Source organism: Peromyscus leucopus, chromosome 1, assembly GCF_004664715.2.
Source record: "Peromyscus leucopus breed LL Stock chromosome 1, UCI_PerLeu_2.1, whole genome shotgun sequence".
Classification (NCBI taxonomy): domain Eukaryota; kingdom Metazoa; phylum Chordata; class Mammalia; order Rodentia; family Cricetidae; genus Peromyscus; species Peromyscus leucopus.
Window position 1 is genome coordinate 4,750,600 of NC_051063.1, and position 27,680 is coordinate 4,778,279.

A 27,680-nucleotide genomic window follows, 5' to 3' on the forward strand; every position below is an offset into this window, starting at 1 on the left:
CCGGCCTCTCTGGCCTGCAACGTGTCTCAGGGGCGGAGGCAGCGGCTCCGGAGTTGGCTGCGTGAGGGTGGGGGTTCCCTGTCTGGTCGCTCGTGCCCATCTCTCTGTCGTCGCTCTAGCTCCCCACGGGCCCGCCCAAGGCCTCAACATGTCTTACAACTACGTCGTAACGGCGCAGAAGCCTACCGCAGTGAACGGCTGTGTGACCGGTGAGGCTGCCCCGGCCGGAGACCCCGGCGAGGGAGGGAACCCAGGCCTCGGGAGGCTGGCGGCCCCAGGGGCGGCAGGAGCAAGACTTGGGCCCTGGGAATGGAAGGCGCTGGCAGCCGCGGAACGTCCCTCCCAGCTCGCGGCCTCAAAGGAGCTGTTTCACCACGCGCCTTTTGGGCAGCGGAGCTGCTATTGAGGGTCCCTTTTGCTCATAGGAGGTCACTTAGCTTCGAGGACCGGCCTAGGCCCGGTGGGACAGGGAGCGAAGTATGAGTTGTGTGTGCATGGTTGATTGAGCCTCGAAACGGGCCTCATGTGGTCAGGGGAAAGGGGAGATGATGATGGGGGGGGGGTTGGGGGATCAGAATTTTCCAGTGGACGTCCAGGAGGTGGAGGAATTTGAGTTATTTCTGCACCCCCCTCAGGAGGGCGAGCGGCCCTCTCCAGACCCACCCTTTTGCCTGGGGGTGTTGTTTACTGAGAGCGCTGCTGGAGAACAAGGTTTGGTTGGCCGGTCAGTGTGCAGGCTTTGCCTTGTTTGTGTGCATGGCTCTTTACAGGCAGTCACGTCCCCAACCAAAGAACGCTCATCCTGACCTCCTATTTTCAGTTGACTGTTCAGCCCTCAAACTCGTGTATTTATATAAATGCTAATCATGATTTCAGAACAAAAGTTTTTTGTTCAGAGAACTACAGAGGGCTAAGAGTGGTATTGGTAGATCGCTCGGGAGGCAAAGGGGTGTGTAGACAACACAGAAAGCTCCGAGAATTTCTCTTCACTTTATCTTTCTGGTGAAAGTTCTGGGAGGCTTTGGATGAGAACTCAAGGAGACACACACTTTATCCATCAGCTTCAATTACAGTCTGCTGTTTTGATTTAGAAAGGAAAACCCAACAGAACCATCAGAAGGGTTTTCATGTTCATAATCTGTTGAAGGACAGGCTGTTGCCCAGTACATACAGTACATTTTTTAAAAGCCTGATTAAGGGTGTAGCTTTTTGTTGAATGTGTGAAGTGAGACATTGAGGTGCTGCATTTGGTGAGGAGGCAAGGTACTTAGGTAGACTTATTTAGAGGTACCTGAAAGACTCATCCTCCAGCTTCAAAAGTTAGAGGCTCTCTTCTTTCAGGACACTTTACTTCTGCGGAAGATCTGAACCTGTTGATTGCTAAAAACACAAGATTAGAGATCTATGTGGTCACTGCAGAGGGTCTTCGGCCAGTCAAAGAGGTTGGCATGTATGGAAAGATTGCAGTCATGGAGCTTTTCAGGCCCAAGGTAAGTGTTCCTAGTTGGGACAGACAATGAAAGAATCCTTAGTTGTGTGTTTTATATGGTTCCTTGGGATGTGTGAAGGCTTAAGTAGAGAAACATTCTTCTTTGGGAATGGTGGTCTTTTACAAGCTTCCAATAAAGAGAGATTTATTAGGGAGAAAACTACCAAGTTGGATTTGTTTTGTTTTTCGAGACTGGGTCTCTCTGTGTAGCCCTGGCTGTCTGGAACTCATTCTGTAGACTGGGCTGCCTTCGACCTCAGGTATCTGCCTCTGCCTCCCAGGTGGTAGGATTAAAGGCATGCCCACCCCCTCCCAGCCTTATATCCGGTAAACATGAATGTTTTTGAGGACCATGTTAGTAAGAATTTACAGATCTATTGTCACTTTCATTGTTATTACTACAGATTTTTCTCTCTCCATATACTTAGGTGAGGGAGAACCATCCCATTCTTTCAGAATTTGAATAGAGTGAGATGTATTTAAGATTAAAATAGATGAGTACCTTGCTTATAGAGCAGAGGGATTGAGAACTGTGATAGCAAGGACTAGATGTTTACCAGCTTCGGGTCTGGCTTTTTTTTACATCCCCTTAGGGCATGTGTGAACTTTAGTACATATTACAGGCTCACTGAGTATTTTCTCTATAGGGAGGGTAGAAGTTCTTTAAAAGCTTAGCGTGCTTAAAGAATGTTTAAAAGGCTGAACAGGTTGTTCCTGTTTTTGAAAGAACTTTTGATGCTATAATGTTGGATTCCAGGGGGAGAGCAAAGACCTGCTATTCATCTTGACTGCTAAGTACAATGCCTGCATCCTGGAGTATAAGCAGAGTGGCGAAAGCATTGATATCATTACGAGAGCCCACGGCAATGTCCAGGTGAGATGGCTACTTCAGGCTGATTAGTTTTTCTGGTAGGCATGTCATTTAGTGATGAACAGTGAACTGTCAGGGTATCACACTGTGTGATCAGAGAAACAAGAAAGCCCACATGGCTTAAATTGTTCTGATAGTCCAAGTGAAAGTGAATAATTCACCTAGCCACTCATGGGGAAAACAGATGTGTTGATGTTTGGGCTCCCTGGCATATCAGGTGTCTTATCTGCCTGGGAAAGCATTGTACCCAGTATCTTCTGCTGCTTTGACTGTTGAGCTTCCTTAATTCCGGTTTTTTTTCCTACAGGACCGTATTGGTCGCCCCTCAGAGACTGGCATTATTGGTATCATTGATCCTGAGTGCCGAATGATTGGCCTTCGACTCTACGATGGCCTTTTCAAGGTCATTCCACTAGACAGAGACAATAAAGAGCTCAAAGCCTTTAACATCCGTCTAGAGGAATTGCATGTCATTGATGTCAAGTTCCTGTATGGTTGTCAAGCACCTACCATTTGCTTTGTCTACCAGGTACAGGATCTGAAAAGAGAGGGAGAAACTGGTTTGGAATGATGGGAGTGGGACTTTTGCCAAAGGAATGTCTGTCTGGATTTGGTAGCAGGGTAGGGAGAAATGTTGACTATTTTCTAAAACATTTTGAACAAAACAGTTAATGTGAGTCAGATTTTTTTTTCCTTTTTTGCTTTTTTGGGTGTCATAGTGCTTGTTTGGGGGCAGCAAATGCTCCTGGTTTTATAGCGGGTTTTAATCCTAAGATTATACTCCAGTTGTAGGCCTTGGGGATTTTATAGAGTGACCTAGTTTATCCTTTGTTTGACTCCTACCAGCATGTTAGAGGATTATAAAAACTTAGCTGTGGAGAAATGATTCAGAACTTGCCTTTACAAGCCAAGAGAAAATGTCTTGATAGTGCCTTACTTTAGTCTTTGAAAGAGGTTCATGTTTTGTCTAGCACTCACTTTCTGGTGACTTGCTGGCTCTTGACTTCTATTTTAGTCAGTGCCTAAAATTTTAGCAGAGCTGATCCTGGGCAGCTGTTCTCGGGTTCAGATTTGTTTAGTGGGGGTGGGGCACAGAGATCCAGACTAACATGCCAACATCTTGGTAAAATCTCAGCCTTTAACAAAGGGCCAGGCTGCATGAGGTCAGGTTACTTGCCTGTGGTCGAATAAATGACGGAAGAAAATGATGGTCCACTTCTATGTAGAATGGTAGAGTATGTGCGCCTGAGAACACTCATATAGATAGCTCTGCAGAGTAATGGAGATGTGGTATGTGATGTTTTCTTATGTTTTTTGGTATCACCATAAATGCTATAGTCCTGAGACTGATTAACATAAGCTTGAATAAAGCTAGTTGAAGATAATTTTATTTATCTTACTAGCTATCAGAACTGAAATTAAAAAACAACAACTTTGAATTTCTTTTCTTTTTTTAGTTTTGTAAATGTCAAGTCATTAAAACAATGGTGTTGACTACATGGGGCTGGCTCTGGCTCTGTCTGTTCCCAGGCCAGGGATGCCAATAGTGAATGCTCTTCACTTCTCTCTGTGTGTCTCAGAGGCCCAAATCCATCTTCACTTGAACTTTTTGTGAAGATGGGTCTTTCCCTACTTGTTGATGGAAAAGTTTTTATCAACCAAAAATGACTGGTTTATGCCAACAGTTGAAGTTGATGAAGTTAGGCAACTTCTGTGTGAAAGGTGCTCTAGCTAAGCACTTCATGGGCTGTCACAGTGGCTGAGATGTGCTCCTTGTCTTGAAACACGTGATTAAATTCCTTCCATGGTTTCTTAGACTTTGGTCTGAGCTTGATTGAAGCCATCTTCTGTTGGCTGAATGTCGTTTTCTCCCCCTGCTCTTTAGCCTCTTAAAGGTGACTTTGGCAGCCCCAAGACTGATGTGAGTCATGATTCCAAAAAAGGAGGGGAAGAGTCACGATTCAGAAAAAGGAGAGGAAGATGGAGTTGACAGTGGCGGGACTGAAGCATTTTTGACTACCTTTAAGGGAGCAATAAGTTCTATTGTCTCTGCGGTCACCTCTTCAGAATACTCTTGAGAATTGTGTCGAACAGGGTCTGGGTAGATGGCTCAGTGGTTAAAGAGCTTGCTGTGTGAGCATGAAGACCAGAGTTCTTATCCCCAGATCCATAGAAAGGACTGGTGGATGTGGCAACCTGCCTGTAATTCCAGCCTCAGAAGGCAAAGACAGGGGCTCCTCAGAAGCAAGCTGGCTGGCAAGACTAGCTACATAGGCACACTCTAGGTTTGATTGAGAGACCCTGTCTCAATAAGGTGAAAGAGCAATTGATATTTTCCAACATCAGCCTTGGACCTCCACATTCACTTGCACACCATGTGTATGTGTATCTACATACACACACATAAAAAATGGGGAAAAAGGAATTACCAAAACAATTCTTTTTAATCACTTAGATTTAGCTTCATTGTCTTTCCCTCTTTAGTTATTTGGTAAATTCCTTGAGAGCAAGTGAAGAGTTTACAATACAATCCCAGGGTGTATCTCTCAGCTCTGTGTTACGGTGTGGCAGATTGAGTTTTCCATGTAAACTTTGCTGGTTGCTTGAATTATTAGCAATAGCACATCTTAGACCCTGCAATCTACTCAGAAATTAATTACAGGCTCAGCAGGTGACTGTCACTATCCTGACAGATAAGGACAGGAAGGTTGGTGTGACAGGATTATCAAATCCTGGGTGGTGGTGGCTTGTCCCTTACAGGACCCATACAGTCTGGGTCTCCTTAACAACTAACCATTCCATCCTTTCCACCCAAGGATCCTCAGGGGCGGCATGTGAAAACCTATGAGGTGTCTCTTCGAGAGAAGGAGTTCAACAAGGGCCCTTGGAAACAGGAGAATGTAGAAGCTGAAGCTTCAATGGTGATCGCAGGTTGGTAGATTTGGGGGGAAATTGTGTCCCCTATGTCTGATCTGGTTCCCTTCTTTCCAGTCCTCCATTTCAGTGCACAGTATTGAGTTTATTGAGCTTATATGATTTTACCTCTCCTAAGTCTCTTTCCTAAATGTTTTTTTTCTTTCCTTTTTTTTTTTTTTTTTTTTTTTTTGGTATTTCAAGACAGGGTTTGTGTAGCCTTGGCTGTCCTGGAACTCACTCTGTAGATCAGACTGGCCTTGAACTCAGAAATCCGCCTGCCTCTGCCTCCCGAGTGCTGGGATCAAAGGCATGCGCAGCCACGCCTGGCCCATCTCTGAATTTCTATTTATTTATTTATTTTCATTTTTTTATTTTTTAAATTTATTATATATACAGTTTTTTGTCTACATGTATCCCTGCATACCTGAAGAGGGAACCAGATCTCAGTATAGGTGGTTGTGAGCCACCATGTGGTTGCTGGGAATTGAACTACGGACCTTTGGAAGAGCTGCTGGTGCTCTTAACCTCTGAGCCTTCTCTCCAGCCCTCATTTCTGACTTTTAAAGTTGTATTTGTTCCTCCCCCAAAAGTATAACTTTGCTTTTGGGTGCAGGCATTGATTGTAAAACATTGAGATGGATTTGCAGCGTGTCATGGCATTGTGTCTCATTGTTACCCTTAGTAACTGAAGGGAACCAATGGAGTTTATCTAATCTGACTTCTCTCACAGATGAGGAAATAGGCCAGAGGGACTTGCCCAGGCCTGCACATAAATGGTAAAGCCTGGGCTAGGATCCAGGCTTGTCACTCTTCCCTCTTATGTTGTCCATCTCACCCAACAGGAAAGTTTTTAAAATCCTGAAATATTATGAACTCTTCTTAAAGGTGATCTCGATAGAAGGAGTGTGTAGAATCAAGCTAAGGAACAAGAGTAGAGACAAGGAAGCAAGTAAAATCCTTTTGTTAGAAAAGATCAGAAGTGTAGGAGAGAAACTGGGCAGGGGTGGAGATGCATATGGAAGAGCATTGAGAATATTCCCTACCCTTCTGAACTGCAGAGCACCAAGAAATTTTTAAAAATTGCCAAGTGCCTATAGATTCAGTAGACTGAGGCTTGGGAATCATCTAGGAGTTCAGGACTAGGGTGTAGTTGAGTGTGGAGTATCTACTTAGCGTGAGGACACCCTGGGTTTGATGTCTAGCACCACCAACCAGGTAACAGCAGACCCCACCAAGGTTAGAGAATGACAAATCTAAGATTTCTAAGATAAGGCTCTCAGAAGCCTTCGTGTATGGTAGTATTTCTTAGGTTTTGATGCCTTTTAAAATGATGATTGTCTTGATAGCTGGACCAGTGCCTTTGCTGCCTCTCTTGGCAGATCCAAAGTCTGAGCCTTTTAATGGTGCTGATTTTCTTCTGCAGTCCCCGAGCCTTTTGGAGGTGCCATCATCATTGGACAGGAATCAATCACCTATCATAATGGTGATAAATACCTGGCAATTGCTCCTCCTATCATCAAGGTGAGCCAAGTGTTTTACCTTTTCTTCCTTGTATCTTTATTTCCCTTGTTTTTGACTGGGCTCCTCCCTTTCTCTCCATCTGTCAGGAAGAGATTCATACATGTCTATCACACGGGTCAATATGTACATAGCATACTGGTTACTCTTGGGAAATGTAGAGTAAGTAGCCTGGTTTTGCTTAGCTTGCTTGCTAACTAGGAGAAATACTGCTTACTCTTTTGAAACATTGCAACATTAAGAAGGGAAAGTTGGAGGTTTAGAATGAACTCAGCAGTAGAGTGCATACTTAGTATGTAAGAGGCTTTGGGTTTCGTCCCCAGCCATGGAGGAAAAGAAAAGAATTTTAGCAAATTCTATTGAATGTGGTGTTTTTAGGCTCAATACATTGATAAATTATATAGACTTTAAAAAATGAGTCATAATGGGGGCTGGAGAAGTGGCACAGTGATTTAAGAGTACTGGCTGCTTTTCTAGAAGACCCAGGTTTCATTCCCAGCATGCACATGGCAGTTCACAACTGTCTGAAACTCCAGTTCCAGAAGATCTGATGCCTCTTCTGGCTTCCATGGGACATGGCACATGCGTGATACGCAGACATAACATGTATTCTGGCAAAATACCCATACACATAGAATTAAAAACTGAAATTATTCATAAAATTATAGGCTTCACTACTCTAAACCATCAAAGTTAGACCATAAAAGCTTAATCTTACTTTCTTTTGAGTATAAGTAATCTATGGCAGCACTTGTAGTGCAGTGAGTACATGTAACTGCTTATTCCAATTCATATGTAGGTGTGGGGTTTTGTTTTTATTTTTCTTTTCTGTGGTGGGGGGTTGAACCCAGAGCCTCCCACTTTACATATCCTAGCTGAAAGCTCTAATGCTGAGCTACTTGTTTCAGGTCTATATGTTTCTCTTTTCCACAGAATATAGGAGTAAAAATTAAAGTATATTGATTGACTTCTTTAGAAAATTATCTTCAAAGTATAAAGGCTGCCTATTTACTGTCTTACATGTCTTATAATCTGACTGATTTCTTTGGTGATAAAAGTGGCTGAGTTTGGATAAGGCAGTGGCCAAGTAGGGTTTGGAAGGCATTACTAAAGGCTTCTGGTTTGGAAGATCCCAACTGTAATGGCTGTTCCCTCCTGGTTGGCAGCAAAGCACTATTGTGTGCCACAACCGGGTGGATCCTAATGGCTCACGGTACCTTCTGGGAGATATGGAAGGACGGCTCTTCATGCTGCTTTTAGAAAAGGAGGAGCAGATGGATGGCACTGTCACCCTCAAGGACCTCCGTGTGGAACTCCTTGGAGAGGTATGACTTGTCCCTGCTCCTGTCTTAGTCACCCCAGATGTGTGGTCCTGCAGTTCTACTTTGGTAATTACTGTGCACAACACCTAGTAAGGGGTCATCAGTTCTACTGTGGAAGTTGGGTTTTGTTTTGTTTTTGTTTATTTGTTTTTGGTTTGAGGGTTTCTCTGTAGCCTTGACCTATCTCCGAACTCACTCTGTAGACCAGACTGGCCTCGAACTCATAGAGATCCACCTGCTTCTGCCCCTCGGGTGCTAGGATTAATGCCATGTGCCACCATGCCTGGCTTTTTGTTTTGTTTTGTTTTTTTAGGGGGTTGGGTGGTGGGGAGGAGTTGGTTTTTGAATGAGTTAAATTAGCTGTGGGAGAATTTCACATGCAGCTGGATGGATATCTGGAGTGTAAAAAGAAGGTGAAATGGCTGGATGTATTATACACTTGTGATTCTAGCTCTTAGGCTAAGGCAGGATAATGGCAAGTTCAAGGCTACCCTGGGCTACATAGCCTGTCAGTCCCCCGTCCCGTGTGTGTACCCCCCACCCCACACCCCTGCCCTGCCACTGTTAAAAATTAAAAAAAAAAAAAAAAAACCAAAACTGAAGACCTAGGCCCTCAGCATATATGTTATAATTGTGTAACTTGGTCTTCTTGTGAGACTCCTAACAGTGAGATCAGTGAGAGTCAGCGCTGTCTATGACCCTGTTGCCTCCTTTTGAGATCCATTCCTCCTACCAGATTGCCTAATCCAGCATTAATGGAAGAGGAGGTGCCTATCCTCACTGTAACTTGATATACCTATACCATGACTGGCTGATATCCATGGGAGGCCCCCCTATATCTGAAGAGAAACAGGAGGAGTGGATGGGGGCAAAGAACTGGAAGGAGAGGAGGGGGCACTTTGGTTGGGATGTGTATCATTGTACTTTGTTCATATTCAGCCTCTCCCCAGCCCTCTTCTGGCAAAGCTTAATACTTATGCAGTGAGTGACTTTGAGAGGTTTCAATTATTTTGTGTGGACAAAAAGTGTTGGGTTTAAAGTTATTGCTTGGAACTAGCACCTACAAAATAAGTTGTATGTTTTTCTGGGTGGAATGGTGTGAGAAGTGGACAGTCACAAAGTTCAGGGATGTAGAGACATGTGATTAAGGTAGTCTGGGGATCCGAAGAATTGTTTACTGTATTATAGCTTGTTGGGATGGTCTCTTAGGAGTCACTTGGTTAGGTAGGACAATGCTGGTGACCCTAAAGGGTTAATTCTAATTTCTCTGATCTACTGACTTCCTTCTAGACCTCTATTGCAGAGTGCCTAACATACCTCGATAATGGTGTTGTATTTGTTGGATCTCGCCTGGGTGACTCCCAGCTTGTAAAGGTGAGACAATACCATCTCCCTAGTTTTCTTTTCATGGTACTCTTCATTAAATTCATGTCTCTCAGCACTTTCTTGTCTGTCCACATCTCTGCTATCTACCTCTGCCTGATTAATTTAACTTCTTACCTGTGTCTTAATGGTTCTTTAGTAAACATGTCTGGCAGAGTGAAGGTCCCTGTACATTCAATGATAAACAGGACGTAGCTTCACCCTGAAGTGCATCATGGTCTAACGTAATAGATTATTCCCTTCTATTATATACAAATGTTGGACATTTCCCCTAGGAAAATGCTTTTAAATATTTTGATTAAATGATTTGTTTGTTTGTTTTTTGAGACAATGTTTTTCTGTGTAGCCCTGGCTGGCCTCGAAGTCACTATGTAGACCAGGCTGACTTTGAGCTCAGGCCTGGGATTAAAGGAGTATACCATCATGCCTGGCCTAAACATTAAAAATATTTACTGCTGATCTGATGCTTATGTATGAGACTTCAGGTTCGAATTTGCTCCCTGGTTAGTGGGGATGGCTTCGTTTAGCAGCAGCCCCTGTCTATAAGTATCTTTTGGAGTACAAAGGACAGATTTGAGAATGTCTTTTGGATAATGTGGACCTATTAGGGATGTTCTAGGACTAACATTATTTTTTTTCTCTTAGCTCAATGTTGACAGCAATGAACAAGGCTCTTACGTAGTAGCCATGGAAACCTTTACCAATTTAGGACCCATCGTGGATATGTGTGTTGTGGACCTGGAGAGGCAGGGACAGGGTCAGGTAAGGGAGTCCTTTGGAAATAGATGCTTGGTGGCCTGTTCAACTGTCCTTGCTTGCTTATCTAGAATGAGGGGTATGCATTGACAATAATATTAAGAGCTTGTTTACTAATCCTGATGACGTGAGAGTACCTGCCATTATTGTGTGCCTATCTTGGTATGACACATACTGTCTATTCATTACCTGTAATTTCATGAGCACCTTGTTAAATGTATTCTTGGTCATCCCAAAAGTGGGATGAATTTAAGACTGAGAAAAATAGTCTCAGTCTTTGCTCAAGGTCACCTTGTAAGTAGCAAGTTATTATGTCTGACTCCAGTTCTTTGTAGTAAACAGGTTCCAGGATCTAAGCAAACTTGCTAGGAGCAGTGGTAGGAAGTTTTTGCTTTTTGAACTAGGATATCTTGTCTGCTTGGTAAATTTGAGGGGCTCTGGAGATCAACCTCTGCTAAGTCTGCAGTCTCAAATCTGGTTCCACAATAAGGGTCGTGGGATTTAGGGCTGGCATGGTATAACTGCCCAAGTTCTTGAGGGGTTCTTGAGAAACCTTTTCTCTGCTTGCAGCTGGTCACTTGCTCTGGAGCTTTCAAGGAAGGTTCCTTGCGGATCATCCGGAACGGAATTGGAATCCATGAGCATGCCAGCATTGACTTACCAGGCATCAAAGGTAGCCTCTGGTGAACAAAGGACACAGCTCTTACTTGAGTGACTTTGGCCTTTGGCTTCATTACATGTTGTGAAGGCATTTTGGTGAGAGCTAAAAGAAAACATCAGATGAGGAGTAAGAAAAATCATAGTGGCAGATCATGCATAGAAGTGTATGTTTAAAATACAAACTTTAAAACAATGGTCAAAATTGGGTACTAGTATAAAGAAATGTGGAAGCAGGCACTAACTGTAAGGGAACTGATGAAAAAAGGAGTGAGACTTCTTAAGTATAAACAATTAATGCACACCTTTGATTCCAGCATTCGAGAGGCAGAGGTAGGAGATCTCTTGAGTTCTAGGTCAGCCTGGTCTACAAGGAAAGTTCTAGGACAGCCAGGCCTATGTAGAGAAACCCCCTCTTAATGGGGGAGGGGGCAGCATAACTTAAAACCATGACAGAAATGATACCAAACAGCTGTCTCATCAGCAAGTGTGAATGAGCTAACCTTACCTGTTATGAAGGAAAAATTATCACACTAAATCATACAGCAGAACCAGTTCAGAGTTGTGTTCAAGAGGCTCAGCTTCAAAAAAGCAAGTCAGGCTCTAAACACAGTTATGTGGATTTAGAAAGAAAGTAAAGATTTAACCAGAAAAATAATCAACTGAGATACTATAGACAATTCAAATGTGCAGGTTATAAGAACATACTGAAACAGCTTTCATGTGAGCTCAGTTAATTAGAAGTAGAATTGAGAAAAAGAAACAACTCACACACACAAAAAAATACCCCCCCAAAAAGCAAAAACACCCCAGACTCAAGGAATAATACTTTAAATAAGAAGATTGTGAAGCCTATTACAAGGAGAACTTTACTACTAAAGGATTACAAAGTAGACTGTGGGATTGTGCAAGGGGCTGGGGGTATGGCTCAGTGGATAAAGTGCTTGTCCTGCTTGTGTGGGGCCTGGGGTTCAGATTCCTCGACCCATATAAAAGGTGTGACAGGAGGCAGAATCAGGATCCCCAGGGCAAATTAGCTAGTTAGAATAGCTGGAATGGCCGTTTCCAGGTTGAACAAGAGACTGCTTTAATAAATTAGATTGAAAAAGACACCCAGTCCTGCAAAGGCACATATATGTACATGCACTCTTATTGATTACATACACACATGCTTAAAAAAGAGTGACCTAGCCTGGTATGGTGGCACACGCCTTTAATCCCAGCACTTGAGAGGCAGAGGCAAGTGGATCTCTGAGTTCAAGGCCAGCCTGGTTTACACAGAGAAACCCTGTCTCGAAAAACAAACAAGAAAAGACCAAATGAAAAAGATACACCAAGTCTATAAATACAAATCATAAAAATGTTCTTTAAGTTTCCTTTAATGCCTTTCAATAAAGATACCTACAGCTTTTTTTCCTTTGTTGACCTAAGTTAGTCCACATAGAAAAAGAATGAATAGTGAGGAAAATCTTTGAAAAGACCAATGAGAAGAGGCTAATGCCTCCACACATTAAAACATGTTTCTAAGCCTCAGTTGAAATTGGTAGTTGGGGGTGGATGCAGCACAGTAGTAGAGCACTTGCTAGCATGGATGAGGCCCTAGTTTTGACCCCTGGTATTGCAAAAGGCGCACTTACAGTGCCCCTGCTGCTTGGAGGCTTTTACAGGATTGCTTGACCTTGGGTTATCAGAGCCAACCTGAGCAATATATCAGAACCATTAAAATTAAAATGGTTGGGTTGGTGCATGGATAGGCAGAGTCTATTGGGATTCAAAAGTCTAGAAACAGACATAGTTCCACATGAAAATGTGTTGTCAGTGGTGGCATTCCAGTTCAGTGTGACATCAATGAGACTTCAGTGGATAGGACTGAGATTACTACAGGCATTTGAGAAAGATAAGTTTGGGCCTGTTATATAAAGAACTAGCAAAAGACGTTTATGAATTTCTTTATAATTTTGGGGTGGGGAAGATTATTTTTTTGAAATATTGGAGATTGAACCTTGGTGATATCCCTAGTTTTGAAAGATCCTGTTTCAAAAAATAGGTTGGAGAGTGATTGAGGGAGGCAGCCAGTATGAACCTCCGGCCTCTTATGTACCCATGTATTTGCATCCCTGCAAATGCACACACATTCAACAAATACAGAAGCAAAATATTAATAAGTTCAGCTCCATGGAATGTTAAAACTTGTTCAGAAGCAAAACAAAAGCATCATTTGCTAAAGTCAGAATCGACAGTCTAGATAAAATAGAGTTCATCTAAGAAGTTTTGTCTCCCTAACTTAAAAGATTTCTAGAAAAAAAAAAAAACCATCAAATCCTTGTTCCTCAAATTGGCAAAAGACTGCTTACAGGTACAATAAAAGAAAAATATAAACCAAAAGTAAACGAGCTAGGTGTGGCATAAGGATATAGAGTGTGAGGTGAGCATGGGCTCCACAGTAAGACATTGTCCCTGGCATGTCCAAGCTCTCCCCAAAAGAAACAGCAGTAATCCTCTTTATCAGAAGTCTAAAACACATTGTTAACTGGGCTGTAGGAAGTAAACATGCTCATGCACTCCTTATAGAGACTCATCACCAAGCCAGGTTTTGTGATTATCCCACAGCTTCTCCATGACCTTCATATACATAAAGTGGGAGACAATGAATTTACTCCTTATTGATACATCTGCCCAGTTAAGTACTCTGGTACAGGAAATGAGACAGTCTTGATAAAACTGTAACATGTATTATTAAATTAAAAAGCAAGGTGTAGGACACCATATGATAAGCAATTTCACATTTGTATTTGCTTGTAATACAAATCTTATTTCCCTAGTAAAAACATGAATATGAACAATAAGTCCTGCTGTTTACTAATTTTGAGGATAGATGAGAAGAGGTGTAAGGTGAGACTTTGTATGTACTTTTTTAAAAAAGCTGCTGCCGGGGACTTAACTGGGGCTTCACATTCTAGGTAAATGCTCTATTATTGAGCTACAGTCCACAGCAAAACTTCTGTTTTTAAAATATGACTTCTTCAGAGTCTATTTTAAAAGAAGGAACAGAATGGATTTCAACTCAGGACTGTGTGACTCAAGGATTTCTGCCCCTCTCATTGCATAGGATGCCCCTCTTGGGTGCTGGTCCATGGTATACCTCTTTATGCTTTATTCCTTGTTCCAGGTTTATGGCCACTGCGGTCTGACCCCAGTCGGGAGACTGATGACACTTTGGTACTCTCTTTTGTGGGCCAGACAAGGTAAGGACAGGTCTGGTGCTGCTCTACTTATGGGATGAAGGTGTAAGGTTGGGAAGCTGGTCCCAGACTGATCTGAGCCTTCCATTCTGCTGCAGAGTTCTCATGCTAAATGGAGAGGAAGTGGAAGAAACAGAACTGATGGGCTTTGTGGATGATCAGCAGACTTTCTTTTGTGGCAACGTGGCTCATCAGCAACTTATCCAGGTAAAGGGTTAGAGGGGATAAATGACCATGACTTTGATCTGACCTAGAATGCAAGAGTAGGTGCTACTAAATTTTAAATTTGTTTTTATGGCACTATAAATAATGTAGAAGTTCTGGGGGCAGGGAAAGCTGAAAATACCTGATTTTTTGTTATACAGAGGTAACTGTTAAACTTTGAAGTAGATCCTTTTAGCTTTATTTTCCTCTCATCGGCACATGGATATCAAGTCACATTTTCTTCTATAGACTGGGATTATGATAAATATAATTTTGTTTGATTTTAACACTATGTCTTTTGAGACACTGTTTTCTACCTTAATTTTAACACTGACAAAAATAATTGTTTTTTGTTTGAGACAAGGTCTCTCTCAACATAGCCCTATCTGTCCTGGAACTCAGTATGTAGATCAAGCTGGCCTTGAACTCATAAATAATCCACCTGCCTCTACCTCTCAAGTGCTGGGATTAAAGGCATGTGCCACCATGCTCAGCCCTATACAGTAATATTTAGGGGAAAAGAAGAGAAATAGCAAAACACAATGAATGACAACAAAAAAAATTTAGTCATATGTTAACCATCCATATTACTATTGGCAGGCATTTGCACATATTAATTATGCAAAGCTCTTGCTGGTCTATGTTTGACATCAGTCTTCACAATGGGGCAAATGACCATCAGTCTGTTTTCCATGAGAATTTGGTTTATGAGCACCTTCCCAACACCCATTCATCTTTTCAGTTTGGGGTGACCTGATACCTTTCCAATTTTTATACTCTCCTCATTGCCATCCTCAGGGGTCTTTCCAGTGGTAGGCAGGATAGTTGAATGCCTTAGTATTAAACAGCTATTCCATCTTTACCTACTGGTCTTCCTGTAGCCAGCTGGCAGTAGTAGTTTGCTGAAAATCCAGAGGGCATGCTCTGTTGGTTTGTGGGCCAGGTGTGGGAGGAGCCCAGATAATGAGTGCTCGATTTGTCAGTATTATCTGAATATTTGTGTGACAATACACTGGCTTACCTATCATTAAAAAGCTTTCATTTCTAGTCATGATGGGTAAGATGAATTAATAGTCATAGTGTCATCCTGCTTTTTGGTAGAGTTGTAAAATAAATACATGCTTCATTTTAGGGAGTAGGGTTTAGCTCTGGTAGAGTGTGTGCTTAGTATCCATGAGACCCAAGCATCAAAACAAATTATAGTATAGCTTTGCAGCTATTGCTAAGGAACTTTAAATAATTTTAGTAACTTGTGCTCAGTAGAGAACATGGATATATTAGAGATCTGATCTTAAGGTTAAGAAAAACTGAGCCTGGTGGTCCCTGGGTCTGAGCCCAACTTTCTGAGTGTTACACTTGTCATTGCCTCAGCAAGCTTCTTTTATAAAATAGGCAGACATACACACACAGTCTCCCCCATACACAGGTATATAAGCATTAAGGGGAAAGTACACACATTTGCCTTTCCAGGTCCTTAAGTCATCCATGGATTCAACCAACTGTGGATTTAACAAAAAAAAAAAAAAAAAAAAAAATTGTGAATTGTGTCTACTAAACACAACACAACACACACACACACACACACACACACACACACACACACATTGCAGTGTATGTGGGTTAATGGTATCATTATGCCCTAAGCAATGTTTATCCAGCATTTACATTGTTTTAGGTATTATAAAGTAATCTAGAGGTCTGGGCACATAGACATAGTTCAGTGGTAGAACATTTAATGCCCTAGGTTTAATCCTCAGGTCCAGAACAAGTAATCTAGAGATGATTTATAGGATATGTAACGATATGCATAGGTTTTGTGCAAATACTATACCATTTTATGAGGGATTTGGGCATTTGCAGATTTTGGTACCCTTGAGGGTCCTGGAACCAGTGGCTTGACTGTATGGCAGAAGAACTGTAATTTATTAGTGTTTTAACTAGGGGGCAGCACTGACCCCTTTTTGCAGATGGCTTGGAGATACATACCTGTTCTTTCTCTAGATCACTTCAGCATCTGTGAGGTTGGTCTCTCAAGAGCCTAAAGCTTTGGTCAGTGAGTGGAAAGAGCCTCAGGGCAAGAACATCAGCGTGGCCTCATGCAACAGCAGCCAGGTGGTTGTTGCTGTGGGAAGGGCACTATACTACCTTCAGATCCATCCACAGGAACTCCGGCAAATCAGGTGTGTGTGTGTCTTTATGTCTGCTTAGTATCCTTTCTGCTCTGTGGAGCTTTGGTCCCTGGAATCCTTCCTCTGCCATATTCATTCTTCTTTGTTTAGCCACACAGAGATGGAACATGAAGTGGCTTGCTTGGATATTACCCCATTAGGGGACAGCAATGGGCTGTCCCCACTTTGTGCCATTGGCCTCTGGACAGACATCTCAGCACGTATCTTGAAGCTCCCATCCTTTGAACTACTGCACAAGGAGATGCTAGGTGGAGGTACGTGCTGTTGGTATCTTGGGTTAGGATCCCAGTCAGGATATGGAGCAAGAATTCAAAGTCCCTCTTTCCACAGAGATCATCCCTCGATCTATTCTGATGACCACCTTTGAGAGTAGCCACTACCTCCTCTGTGCCTTGGGAGATGGGGCTCTTTTCTACTTTGGGCTCAACATCGAGACAGGTGAGAAAAAAGGCTTGAGTGGGGCCTCTTTCAGAAATAGGGGGTGTGGGTGGCACTGTTGTTAGCCTTGGAGTGTGACTTTGAGCCTTACCAGGTAGCTGTTGTCCTGCTTTCTTCCCTTCTCGTGCCTCTTTCTGCAGGCCTGCTAAGTGACCGTAAAAAGGTGACTTTGGGCACCCAGCCCACAGTGTTGAGGACATTCCGTTCTCTTTCTACCACCAACGTCTTTGCTTGCTCTGACCGGCCCACTGTCATCTATAGCAGCAACCACAAGTTGGTCTTCTCCAATGTCAACCTCAAGGAGGTGAACTATATGTGTCCCCTCAACTCAGATGGCTATCCTGACAGGTGAGCCTGTTTTCTTAAGCAGGAGGCGTTGACTGAGGGCATTGTGGTGCTTCTCCCACCCTCAGCCTCCCCACCCCAGCCTAGGTTTTCCCTAGTGTCAAAGTCAATAAATAGCTGTGATGGGAAATGTGGGGTGGGGATTTTTATTAGAAACATCTGCAAACTTTTTCAAGGCTGTAAGTATATGAGTGCGGTAGTATAATCCTGAAAGAACAGCACAGGGATTTTTGAGTCCTGAGATTCTGAGGTGATTAGGCTTTATAATTTATATATTCCAAGAATTTTTCAGGTGATTCACATGATTAGTTAAGTTTTAGACAGGGTCTTTTTTGGGGAAGAACATGGACAATGACAAGGTTTCACTCTATAACCCTGGCTGGCAGGGAACTCATAGAGATCCACCTGCCTCTGCTGTCTAAATGCTAGAATTAAAGGTGTGTACCACCACACCTGGCATTTTAATTTAGAACTATTTTAATTTAGAATTAGATTTAGTGATCATTAAGTACTCCCCTAGTTCCACTCAGCAGCCATGGAGGAAGGTGCTTGATAGAAATAAATTGCAAAAAATACTGAGGGGCTGGGCCAGCCAGTGAGCCCTTGGTAAGTGAGATTCACTTTCCTACCTAGAGTTGTGATTCTCAGCCTTGGCTGTACTTTAGCCAAAGCTGTTAGGTCTACTCAGACCAGTTATGTAAGATTATCTCATTGGTGGACCAGGCATCAGAATTAGGTCTTCCCAAGTGAATTGGCATGAGTCATCATTAAAACTGCTTTGGAGCAAGCTGGTGTAATTCTGTCTTGGGAGAATTCTTCCTTGTGAAGTCACTCTAAACCGCAACCCTTCTTTCCAGTCTGGCATTGGCCAATAACAGCACCCTTACCATTGGCACCATCGATGAGATCCAGAAACTTCACATTCGCACAGTTCCCCTCTACGAATCTCCCAGGTGAGTGTAGACCAGGGAAGAGGCAGAGGGGCTCTACCGATAGTGTCTCGGACTTTTCTGAGTGGCACTGTTGTGCCATACTTGTTTTGCAGGAAGATTTGCTATCAGGAAGTGTCTCAGTGCTTTGGGGTCCTTTCCAGCCGCATTGAAGTCCAAGACACTAGTGGAGGCACAACTGCTCTGAGGCCCAGTGCCAGCACCCAGGTGAGGGCAGTGGGCAAAGAATGGTGGCAGTAGGAATGGGCAAACTTTCTGTGAAGGGTGAGATAGGAAATAATCCGCCTTTGCAGGATGTGTGGACTCTGACCCAACTACCTATTTTTTCCATTATAGCCTCTAAGGCTGTGCTTAGCTGGGTTGCAGTAACACTTTACGTAGAGAGATGGGTGTGTAACTCAGTGGTAGAATACTTGACTCCATTGTACAGGCACTGCCTTCAATGGCCAGCACCACATACTCAGAAACAGCCCTCCTTCCAAACTTGACAGCTGTTACTTGGTAAGCTTACCAACTGAGCAGTTCTTCTATCAGTTGGAATGCTCTGCAATGTGTGTAGTTTAGGGTAGAGTATTAACAGACAATAGTATGGTAATGAAACTCAGTAGAATTGGTTTTGAGGTTTATTATGTGACCTAAGTTGGACAAAGCTAACCTTGAGGGTTTGGTGGGTGGTTTTTTTTTTTTGACTGTGAAACAAGGGTTATAAGGTAACCTTAAGAGGTACATAATTAAGAAAAAAAAGAAAAGAAAAAAAAAGAGGTACATAATTACATGGAGATAGTGGTGGATTAGTTTTCTTCCATGTGTTTTTGCTTCTTGCTCTACACATCTGATAGGATTACCTCCTTAATCCAGAGTACAAATATCTTCTCTCCATTTATATCTATGAGAGTTTTCGTGAACACAGGTGTGTGTATCATGTATGTGCCTGGTGCCTGAGGAGGCCAGAAGAATATGTCAGATCCCCTGGAAGTGAAGTTGTAGAGCCACTGTGTGGGTGCTGGGTCCTCTGTAAGAGCAGCAAGTACCCTTAGCTGCTGAGTCATCTCTCCAGCCTCTTCACTCCATTTTTATTTGAAGTGACTTTTCTTGTTGATGGTGGAGTTCATCTTTTTTTGTTTTGCATGATTGACTTGCAACATTGCTATTGAATTGTCTTCCATGATCCTTCGATCTGGGGCCAACATGTCATTTGCATGTATGATCTGGCTCTTTACCTTCAGGTTCCAGCGTACTCTCTGAAACACTCTGTTCATCAGGCTCTGCTGCTCTGCCAGCATCAGCCTTCTTGTTCATACTCCGCCTTGTGCACCTCCAGCCCCTGTTCTGCTTTAAGAGGGATGGCATGCCTTTTCTCTGTCGGCAGGCCCTGTCCAGCAGCGTCAGCTCCAGCAAGCTATTCTCTAGCAGTACTGCTCCTCACGAGACCTCGTTCGGAGAAGAGGTGGAGGTGCACAACCTCCTCATCATTGACCAGCACACTTTTGAAGGTGCAGACAAGCTTTTCTGTCCTTTTCACCTACATCCTGTCTGTAAACTAGCCTGTTCTGGGATCTAGAATGTTTCTGGATCCTGACAGGGTAGTAGACTCTCCTAAGAGGAAAAGCAAGATTGGGGGTGGGGTAGAGAAAACACCACTGTCACCTATCAGTTGCAGTAAATTTGAAGCATTGGGCATCCTGTCATTGGCATATGTCAGTGGGAATGGACAGTCTGAAGAAGCAGGGGCAGCAAGTGGCTCATGTTGTTATACTACCTAAGCCATAGCCTTATAGGTGCATGTGATTGTGATGGGGAGTGGAGGTAAGTGTCATCAATCAGTCACCTCTCTCTTCTCCTAGTGCTTCATGCCCATCAGTTTCTACAAAACGAGTATGCCCTCAGCCTGGTCTCCTGCAAATTGGGCAAAGACCCCAACACATACTTTATTGTGGGAACAGCCATGGTATATCCTGAAGAGGCGGAGCCTAAGCAGGGTCGTATTGTGGTCTTCCAGTATTCAGATGGTGAGTGGGCAGTGTCCCAATTATGAGGGATATGAAATCCTGGGAAGGCAGGTGGCTCTTAAGATCTCAGTGCCTAAACAGAATTATTTGGAGTGGGAGATGGATCTTGGTACCCACTAGAGTCACTCCTATTGTCCTGGGACTGTGCTTCATGTCAGTATGTGCTGATTCTGTTAGCTTTCCTTCCTTCCTTCCTTCCTTCCTTCCTTCCTTCCTTCCTTCCTTCCTTCCTTCCTTCCTGCCTCCCTCCCTCCCTCCTTCCCTCCCTCCCTTCGTTTTGTTTTGTTTTGTTTTGTTTTGTTCAAGACAAGGTTTCTCTGTATAGCTTTTGAGCCTGTCCTGGAACTTGTTCTGTCTATCAGGCTGGCCTCAAACTCAGACCCGCCTGCCTCTGCCTCCTGGGTGCTGGGATTAGAGCTTTGTACCACCACCACCTGACCTCTATTGGTTTTTCAATTGAGAGAGGTTGCAGGCAAATTTAAGCCAGAGAGGCAACCAGGGAATGCCCTTAACTAGGTAAAATGTGGGCTTATAAAAGAGACTGAAGAGTATCTCTCCTCCTATCCCCCAGGAAAACTGCAGACCGTGGCTGAAAAGGAAGTGAAAGGGGCTGTGTATTCTATGGTGGAGTTTAATGGGAAGCTGCTTGCCAGCATCAATAGCACGGTGAGGTCTTATACTTCAGGTTGCATACTCTTATCCCTCCCTTAATGCTGTTAGGAGTTGTATGTGTGTTTTAGGGATAACAGAGGGGTGGGGATAGAGCTAGACTCTGAGCTAGAAATAGGGGTTGATCTGGGCTTTGGATGGACTTGGTTATGGGAGCTCCCATGGTTTGGTTTGGTTTTAGATTTGACTTTTTGAGACAGTCTCTCTTTGTAACTCAGGCTGTTTTGGAACTCAACTATGTAGTTCAGGCTGGCTTTTGAGCTCACAGAGATCTGCCTAACTTCTCTGGAGTGCTTAGATTAAAAGCATGCTCCACTGTGCTGGATCTAGGACTCCCCATGCTTTTTTATTATATCCTGAGTGCTATGGAGATTAAGCAGAAGGTAAGGGCTGTGGCCTCTGTAGTGAGTTATACCATATTAAACAATGAACTAACTCATATTATTCTCAGTACCCTTTAAATACTAGTATATAATTAGGGAAAATGTGTAGCTTGGTGGTAATATTGGAAGGACCTTTTCTGTGAATTATAACATCACCAAGGATTATAGCCCTGTTGTAGGGGGTGGAGTGAGAGTTAGATGACTGAAAGTGTGTCAGGGGATGTGAACTTCAGCACTGGGAACACAGCTGAAAACTGCTGAGGGGACAGTGGAAGGTGGTCGTTGTTCACTGCTAATGAATAAGAAAGGAGGAGGGAATGTGGTTAGTGACCTTGCTGAGGGCATTTGCTAGTCATTGCATTTCTTCCTAAAGATTCTTCAGAGTGCAAATTTGCAGGGGCTAGGACTTTGAAAAAAACTTAAGAGATCATGGCTTAATACATTGTGCCAAGGAGTTTATAGCAGAAGCTGTTGTGAGATTATCTGGACCCTGAAGGATCTCCTAGGGAGGCCTGTCAGCTCAGATAAGTTAATCTTGTGGAGCCCTGGGCCATGCTGAAGACTGGTTGTGAAGCACCTTCGTTCTTTGGGGAAGAGGTTGAAATTAAAGGATTGCAAAGGAAAAGAGAAATAGTAAAGTTTTTTGTTTTTTAAACCCTACTGGGGCAGCCAGAAGTGACCATAGAATCTAGGTCTTCAGATTCCTCTATCACTAGCATTTTTTGTTGTATTTTCCCATTGTTTGTTCTGCTCATTGGGTTCATACAAAAAAATTCAGGAATGAACAAGTTTGAGAAAGGTTCAGATAGGTAATATTTTTTCCTTTCTGATTAGGAAATTGTGTAGATGGATTTTCTCTTAGGGATATTTCTGCAGCTTAGTTACTAGACTTTACCCACAAAAAGACAGGATGGTTTTTTTTTTTTTTTTTTTTTTTGGTTTTTCGAGACAGGGTTTCTCTGTGTAGCTTTGCGCCTTTCCTGGGACTCACTTGGTAACCCAGGCTGGCCTCGAACTCACAGAGATCCACCTGGCTCTGCCTCCCGAGTGCTGGGATTAAAGGCGTGCGCCACCACCGCCCGGCCAAGACAGGATGTTTACAGTGTTATATTTACATGATCGTCTCCTTTACTTAGACTCCTTTTATGTTAAAAAAAAAAAGACAAACTTATTCCTAATTTTTTATACTCACTTTATTTCCCTGTTTCAGCAGTATACATACTGAAATAACTGTTCGCTCTAATACCATGGAGACTGATTTCCAACCTACCCTGCTCTGTAGGGAGTGGAGGATTTTGAGTTGGGGACAGTCATTCCCCAAAGGCTGTGCTCTCAGGCTTACACCTGTGCCTTCCCAGGTGCGGCTCTATGAGTGGACCACAGAGAAGGAGCTCCGCACTGAGTGTAATCACTACAATAACATCATGGCCCTCTACCTGAAGACCAAGGGTGACTTCATCCTGGTGGGCGACCTCATGCGCTCAGTGCTGCTGTTGGCCTACAAGCCCATGGAAGGAAACTTTGAAGAGGTAGTGCAGGACTTGGGCTCAGATTTCTTGCATACAATGTGACTCCTTGCCAGTGTTGAGTGGCAAAGGATAGTCAAGTCCAGTGGTGAGAGTCCTTCCTCAGCCACATTCTATGTCCATTAAGTTTTTTCGAAATCCCCTCCCCTACCTTGTCGATCCTGAAATCAAATAGGCTCCATTTCTGGGAAATTATAACCACTGACCTGTGTTGGCCAGTTTTAGGGTATGGTGGGGAGGGAAAGGGGTAGGACTGAGAGGTAATCTCTAAGGTGGCCATTATTTTATACACAGGGCTACACCTTCTGCAGGTAGGGCCTTGGCTTCTGACCAGAAGCTTGATGAATCTCAGAATAGTTCCATGTACACTGCATTTATTTTCAGATTTCTTGTTTATTTTCAGATTGCCCGAGACTTTAATCCCAACTGGATGAGTGCAGTGGAAATCTTGGATGATGACAATTTCCTGGGAGCTGAAAATGCCTTTAACTTGTTTGTGTGTCAGAAGGACAGGTGCGTGGCCTTCTCAGGAACATGGCTAGGGCTGGGCATCTGGGTCTGTGGAGCTGAGCATGTTGGGTGCTGTATGGGGTTCAAGTGTGGCCCTTGATGGGTAGAACTTCCTTTCTAAGACTCAGAGGCTTTGTAGACCACCCTCCAGATGTTCTGCCAGGATATTCAGCACTAGTGTCTTGTCAAACATGGCTCTGCATTGAGGCCTTCTTAGGGAGCTGGGCTCAGAAAGTGACATCTCCTGTCTTTCAGCGCTGCCACCACTGATGAGGAGCGGCAGCACCTGCAGGAGGTTGGTCTCTTCCACCTGGGCGAGTTTGTCAATGTGTTCTGCCATGGCTCCCTAGTTATGCAGAATCTGGGCGAGACTTCCACCCCTACACAGGGCTCCGTGCTCTTTGGCACAGTCAACGGCATGATAGGTAAGATCACTCCTATAGGGCACACTCAGCTGCAGCAAGCTTGTCCCTGGTTTGTCTGGGCTCTAGAGTGCTCTATAGCTCACTGCCCCTTTCTTTCTTCAGGGCTGGTGACCTCACTGTCAGAGAGCTGGTATAACCTCCTGTTGGACATGCAAAACCGACTCAATAAGGTCATCAAAAGTGTGGGCAAGATTGAACACTCCTTATATCCTTCCTGCCCAGAGTACTCGTCTGCTGGGAAGCATGTTCCAGCACATGGAGAAATCTATATTTGTCATGAGCTATTTCTGGAAATGTTTTACTAGGTTTTTGTACAGAACAGGGTTGTTTTTGTTTTTAACTTTATGTGTGCATAAGGAGGGCAGGAGTCAGCCTCAGGTATCATTCCTCAAGAGGTGTCCACCATGGTTTTGGGGACATTATCTCTTACTGGACTCTGGAGCTCGCTGTGTAGGCTAGACCAGTTAGCCAGTGAGCCCCAGTGGTCCTCCTGTCCCCGGTGCTGGGATTATAAGCTTGTTTCCCATGCTTGGTGTTTTACATGGGTGCTAGGGGTCAAACTGAGGTCCTCCTGCTTGTGCAGCAAGCACCTTACTAACTCAACTGTTTCCTCAGCCTGTCTTTGCAATTGTGTAAAATTTTCAGGCACACACAGTAGTAAAGAGGTAGTGGTGTAGTGAATTGCACCAAGCTGTTGGTCCATTTTGGAATGTACAGCTACGTTGAATTCCTCTACCAGGCCTACCTTAAAGAGAGCTCAGGTCATGTAGGAGCATATCCTTTGAGGGATCAAAAGATTAGGGGAGAGTGAAGAAGCTGAAACTCCAGAAACTAAAGGATCAGCCACCCAGGGACACTAGAATTCTTTCCTGTGCGGAAGCATTTCAGGTCCTCCCAGGCAAGGCATGAAAGAGCTCCTGCTTATGTGACTGGCTCAGGGAAGGTCTGGGTGTTTTGCTCACATACAAGACTTTGGGTAGCCTGCTGTCTCCCTAAGCATTAGTTTTCAGGGGTCTTTAGGCTAGACTTGATGGGTGTGATGTGGACATCAAATTCACCTGTTTTTGAGACCATCCATATTTGTCTGGCTTTGCCGTAACTTTTTAAAGGTACCCCTAACTGAGAACCATTGGATTAAGCAGTAATTTTACATTTCTTTCAATTCCAAAACTGTCCAAAAGTAGTATGAGTTGTAGTAGAAACAGATTGTTTCCCATTCCACTTGTGATTCTCTTGCTCAGAGGTGGGGATGAGCGAGATCAGGGATGTTTGCAGATAAACTACGTTCTTTAACTCAACTGTCCACCTGGAGATCTTTTCACACTGAACGGAAGACAGAACCAGCCACAGGCTTCATCGATGGTGACCTGATTGAAAGTTTCCTAGATATCAGCCGCCCCAAGATGCAGGAGGTTGTGGCAAACCTTCAGGTGAGCTGTACTATGTTCATGCTAGGCCTTGTCAACAGGTGTTATTCCTGGAGACTTGATGACTCCAGGTTTTTCTCCTAGAATTCATGGGGCTGGTGGCATTTTGTGGCCCTCCATAATGCTCACCACCTAAAGAGGAATCTAAGGAAAATGTATAGTTGAGGCTTGTGAGTGGATAGCTGTGTATTGGGAACTCTTCTGAGTTAGCCCCTCCACTTTAGCAAGAGGCCTGGGCTCTCTGGCAAGACCAGAAGGTAGAAGGTGGAGTTAAGTTCCAACAGAAAGTAAGCTTTACCAGTTCTGGAGTTCAGGAGAGCTCACCAGGGAGGGTGCTCCTAGGAGGGAATATTCAGTAGTGGAAGACTCAGAGCCAACTTGACTGACCAGATCCCTAAGGGCTAGGGCCAGGTTTTTGGTGAAACTTTTTTCCTTGTTGGAGCAATGGTGGCCAGTGGGCATCTCCCGGCCTGCTGAGGTGAGAGTACCTTCTTGTCTACATGGCCCTTCTCTCTGTTTCGTTTCAGTATGATGATGGCAGTGGTATGAAGCGGGAGGCGACTGCAGACGACCTCATCAAAGTTGTGGAGGAGCTAACCCGGATCCATTAGCCAAGGACAGGGGCTCTTTTCCTGACCCTCCCTCAAGGCACTGCCCTCCTGTCCTCCCCTCCCTTACCCACCCTTGTTTTCTTGGCATGGGAGGCTTTTCTCTAAGCCTCCTGACCCTAGAGCCACAGCTGACCTGTGTGGAAACAGGGCTTTTTATAACTAAAACCAGTTCACTAGAGACCTAGGGATGGGCTAAAAATGGAGTATTTTCTCCCTGGATTTTTACCAGCCATCACCTTGGACCACCAGGCCTTGAATGGTGTTGCCAGTTGGCTTCTTCTGGGGAGGCCTTTTGCCGCTCTTTGGCCAAGAAGCAGCTCTGTGCACGTATGTGTGTGATACCCACACTCATGCTTTGTCCTCTACTGTCTTATGTAGGTTGTGGGTCTGGGGAGGTTGAGGTAGGGAGAAGAGGGTAGAGAGGGTTTCATTGTCTTGGAAGTGAGAGCTTCCTTTTGCTTTCTTCTCTTGCCTCTGAGAACATCAGCCTGAAGGCCTATCAGGCCATGGGCTGCCTGAGTGGAAACCTGGGATGGTGGATAATTCCCAAGCCACAGCCCTTTTGTCTCGGGGAACTCCCTTCTTCACAGAGAAGGAGGTAGGGGGCTGTGAATTGGTTGTTAGTTTCTGAATTTTACCAAATAAAGTAGAATCTAAGAAAAAAGATGTGTTTGTTTCTGCTTTTCTCCCTCTGCCCAGCTGTCCAGCATCCCAGGTATATTCTGTATTGGCTGCAGACCTAAGTGGCATCTTCTGTGTGGTAGCTGCAGTCATAGATCTTGCTTCTCGGATAGTAGATGTCTGTACCCCTCCTTGTTTATGATTGGTTTGAGTGGGATTCCAAGGATGATAGAGTGAATTCTAGAAGCATGGCGATTATCTTGGTTGTTTTGATTATCTTGGTTGTTTCGATAGCAGTGAGGCAGGCTTGAGGCCACTTGGGCTGCTTTTCCTGTCTTCATTGTACAGGCACTGTGTGTGTATAATGCACAGCCAGCCCCAAGTGCTATTCTTTTCCTACTCAGTTTAAAAAAAAAAAAAGATTTTTATTTTATTTTTTTGAGACAGGGTCTTACTGTGTAGCCCTAGCTGGCCTTGAAATCAGAGGTCCTCCTGCCTCTGCCTCCCAAGTGCTGGTATAAAATCATGCTCTACCAAACCCACAAGATTGTATGTATGTGTGTATATGTGGATTTGTACACATTAGTGCAGATGGCTGTGGAGGCCAGAGAGGGTGTCAGATCCTCTGGAGCTGCAATTAGAGGTGGTTGTGAGTTGCTTCCTATAGTTGCTAAGAACCAAACTGGTCCTCTGCAAGAGTAGTGTGCATACTCTTTAACTGCTGAGCCATCTCTCCAGCTTCTCCTATTGCATCTTATTTTATTCCTCTGATTGGTCCAACAGAGCCTGCAGTGTCTTTGGCTTGAAAGTGTAGGAATAGGACATATTTTGAGAGTCATCCTTTGGTCCTGCGTGGATTTAGCCTTTAATTCTGACTTTGGGAATAAGGGATGCTCTGTCCCAATAGTAGAGTCTTGATCGTGAACATACTTGCTGGCTCCTTTAAGACCAGGCTTTGAGCTGGGTGGTGGTGGTACATACCTTTAATCCCAGCAGAGGCAGGCAGATCTCAGTCCAAGGCCAGCCTGGTCTATACAGAGAAACCCTGTCTTGAAAAACCAAAAGACCAGTCTTTGATGAAGTATCAGGAAAATTGGGGTTTCAAGTTAAGCTACTGTTTTGAGAGAGTCTAGCTTGAAAACAAGGGCAAGAAAGTACCCCAGCATTGGGCCTGCTGCTAAGTCCGTCTCTGGAGACGTTGCTTCATTGGCATACTTTT

At 43.9% G+C, this 27,680-nt stretch overlaps 1 protein-coding gene across 2 annotated transcripts; it reads left to right on the forward strand.

Annotated features, from left to right (window-relative positions):
- Positions 1 to 17: 17 nt before the first annotated feature.
- Ddb1 (damage specific DNA binding protein 1) lies at positions 18 to 26,504 on the forward strand. Of its 2 annotated transcripts, XM_037204693.1 has the most exons (28): positions 36 to 209; positions 1,342 to 1,490; positions 2,247 to 2,363; positions 2,668 to 2,889; positions 4,246 to 4,281; positions 5,177 to 5,291; positions 6,700 to 6,797; positions 7,961 to 8,119; positions 9,407 to 9,490; positions 10,145 to 10,261; positions 10,826 to 10,928; positions 14,082 to 14,157; positions 14,253 to 14,361; positions 16,360 to 16,538; positions 16,638 to 16,801; positions 16,878 to 16,985; positions 17,126 to 17,333; positions 18,188 to 18,283; positions 18,376 to 18,487; positions 19,650 to 19,773; positions 20,125 to 20,289; positions 20,861 to 20,955; positions 22,700 to 22,870; positions 23,271 to 23,380; positions 23,633 to 23,802; positions 23,905 to 24,007; positions 25,109 to 25,232; positions 25,757 to 26,504. In XM_037204693.1, the coding sequence occupies exons 1-28, from the start codon at positions 149 to 151 to the stop codon at positions 25,838 to 25,840; spliced, it is 3,459 nt and encodes a 1,152-aa protein (XP_037060588.1). In that variant the 5' UTR covers positions 36 to 148; the 3' UTR covers positions 25,841 to 26,504. The 2 variants fall into 2 exon arrangements, with proteins under 2 accessions (XP_028740075.1, XP_037060588.1); XM_028884242.2 differs by lacking the exon at positions 4,246 to 4,281 and having other exon boundaries at positions 18 to 209; positions 25,757 to 26,498.
- Positions 26,505 to 27,680: the final 1,176 nt, after the last annotated feature.

What these genes read in the sequence shown, in the direction of transcription:
- Ddb1 (XM_037204693.1), top strand. Translation starts at nt 149, where the DNA reads ATGTCTTACAACTACGTCGTAACGGCGCAGAAGCCTACCGCAGTGAAC. An exon ending in CTCATCAGCAACTTATCCAG is followed by an intron (nt 14,362 to 16,359) that starts GTAAAGGGTTAG and finishes TTCTTTCTCTAG; the next exon opens with ATCACTTCAGCATCTGTGAG. An exon ending in GGCCCAGTGCCAGCACCCAG is followed by an intron (nt 18,488 to 19,649) that starts GTGAGGGCAGTG and finishes CTCTGTCGGCAG; the next exon opens with GCCCTGTCCAGCAGCGTCAG.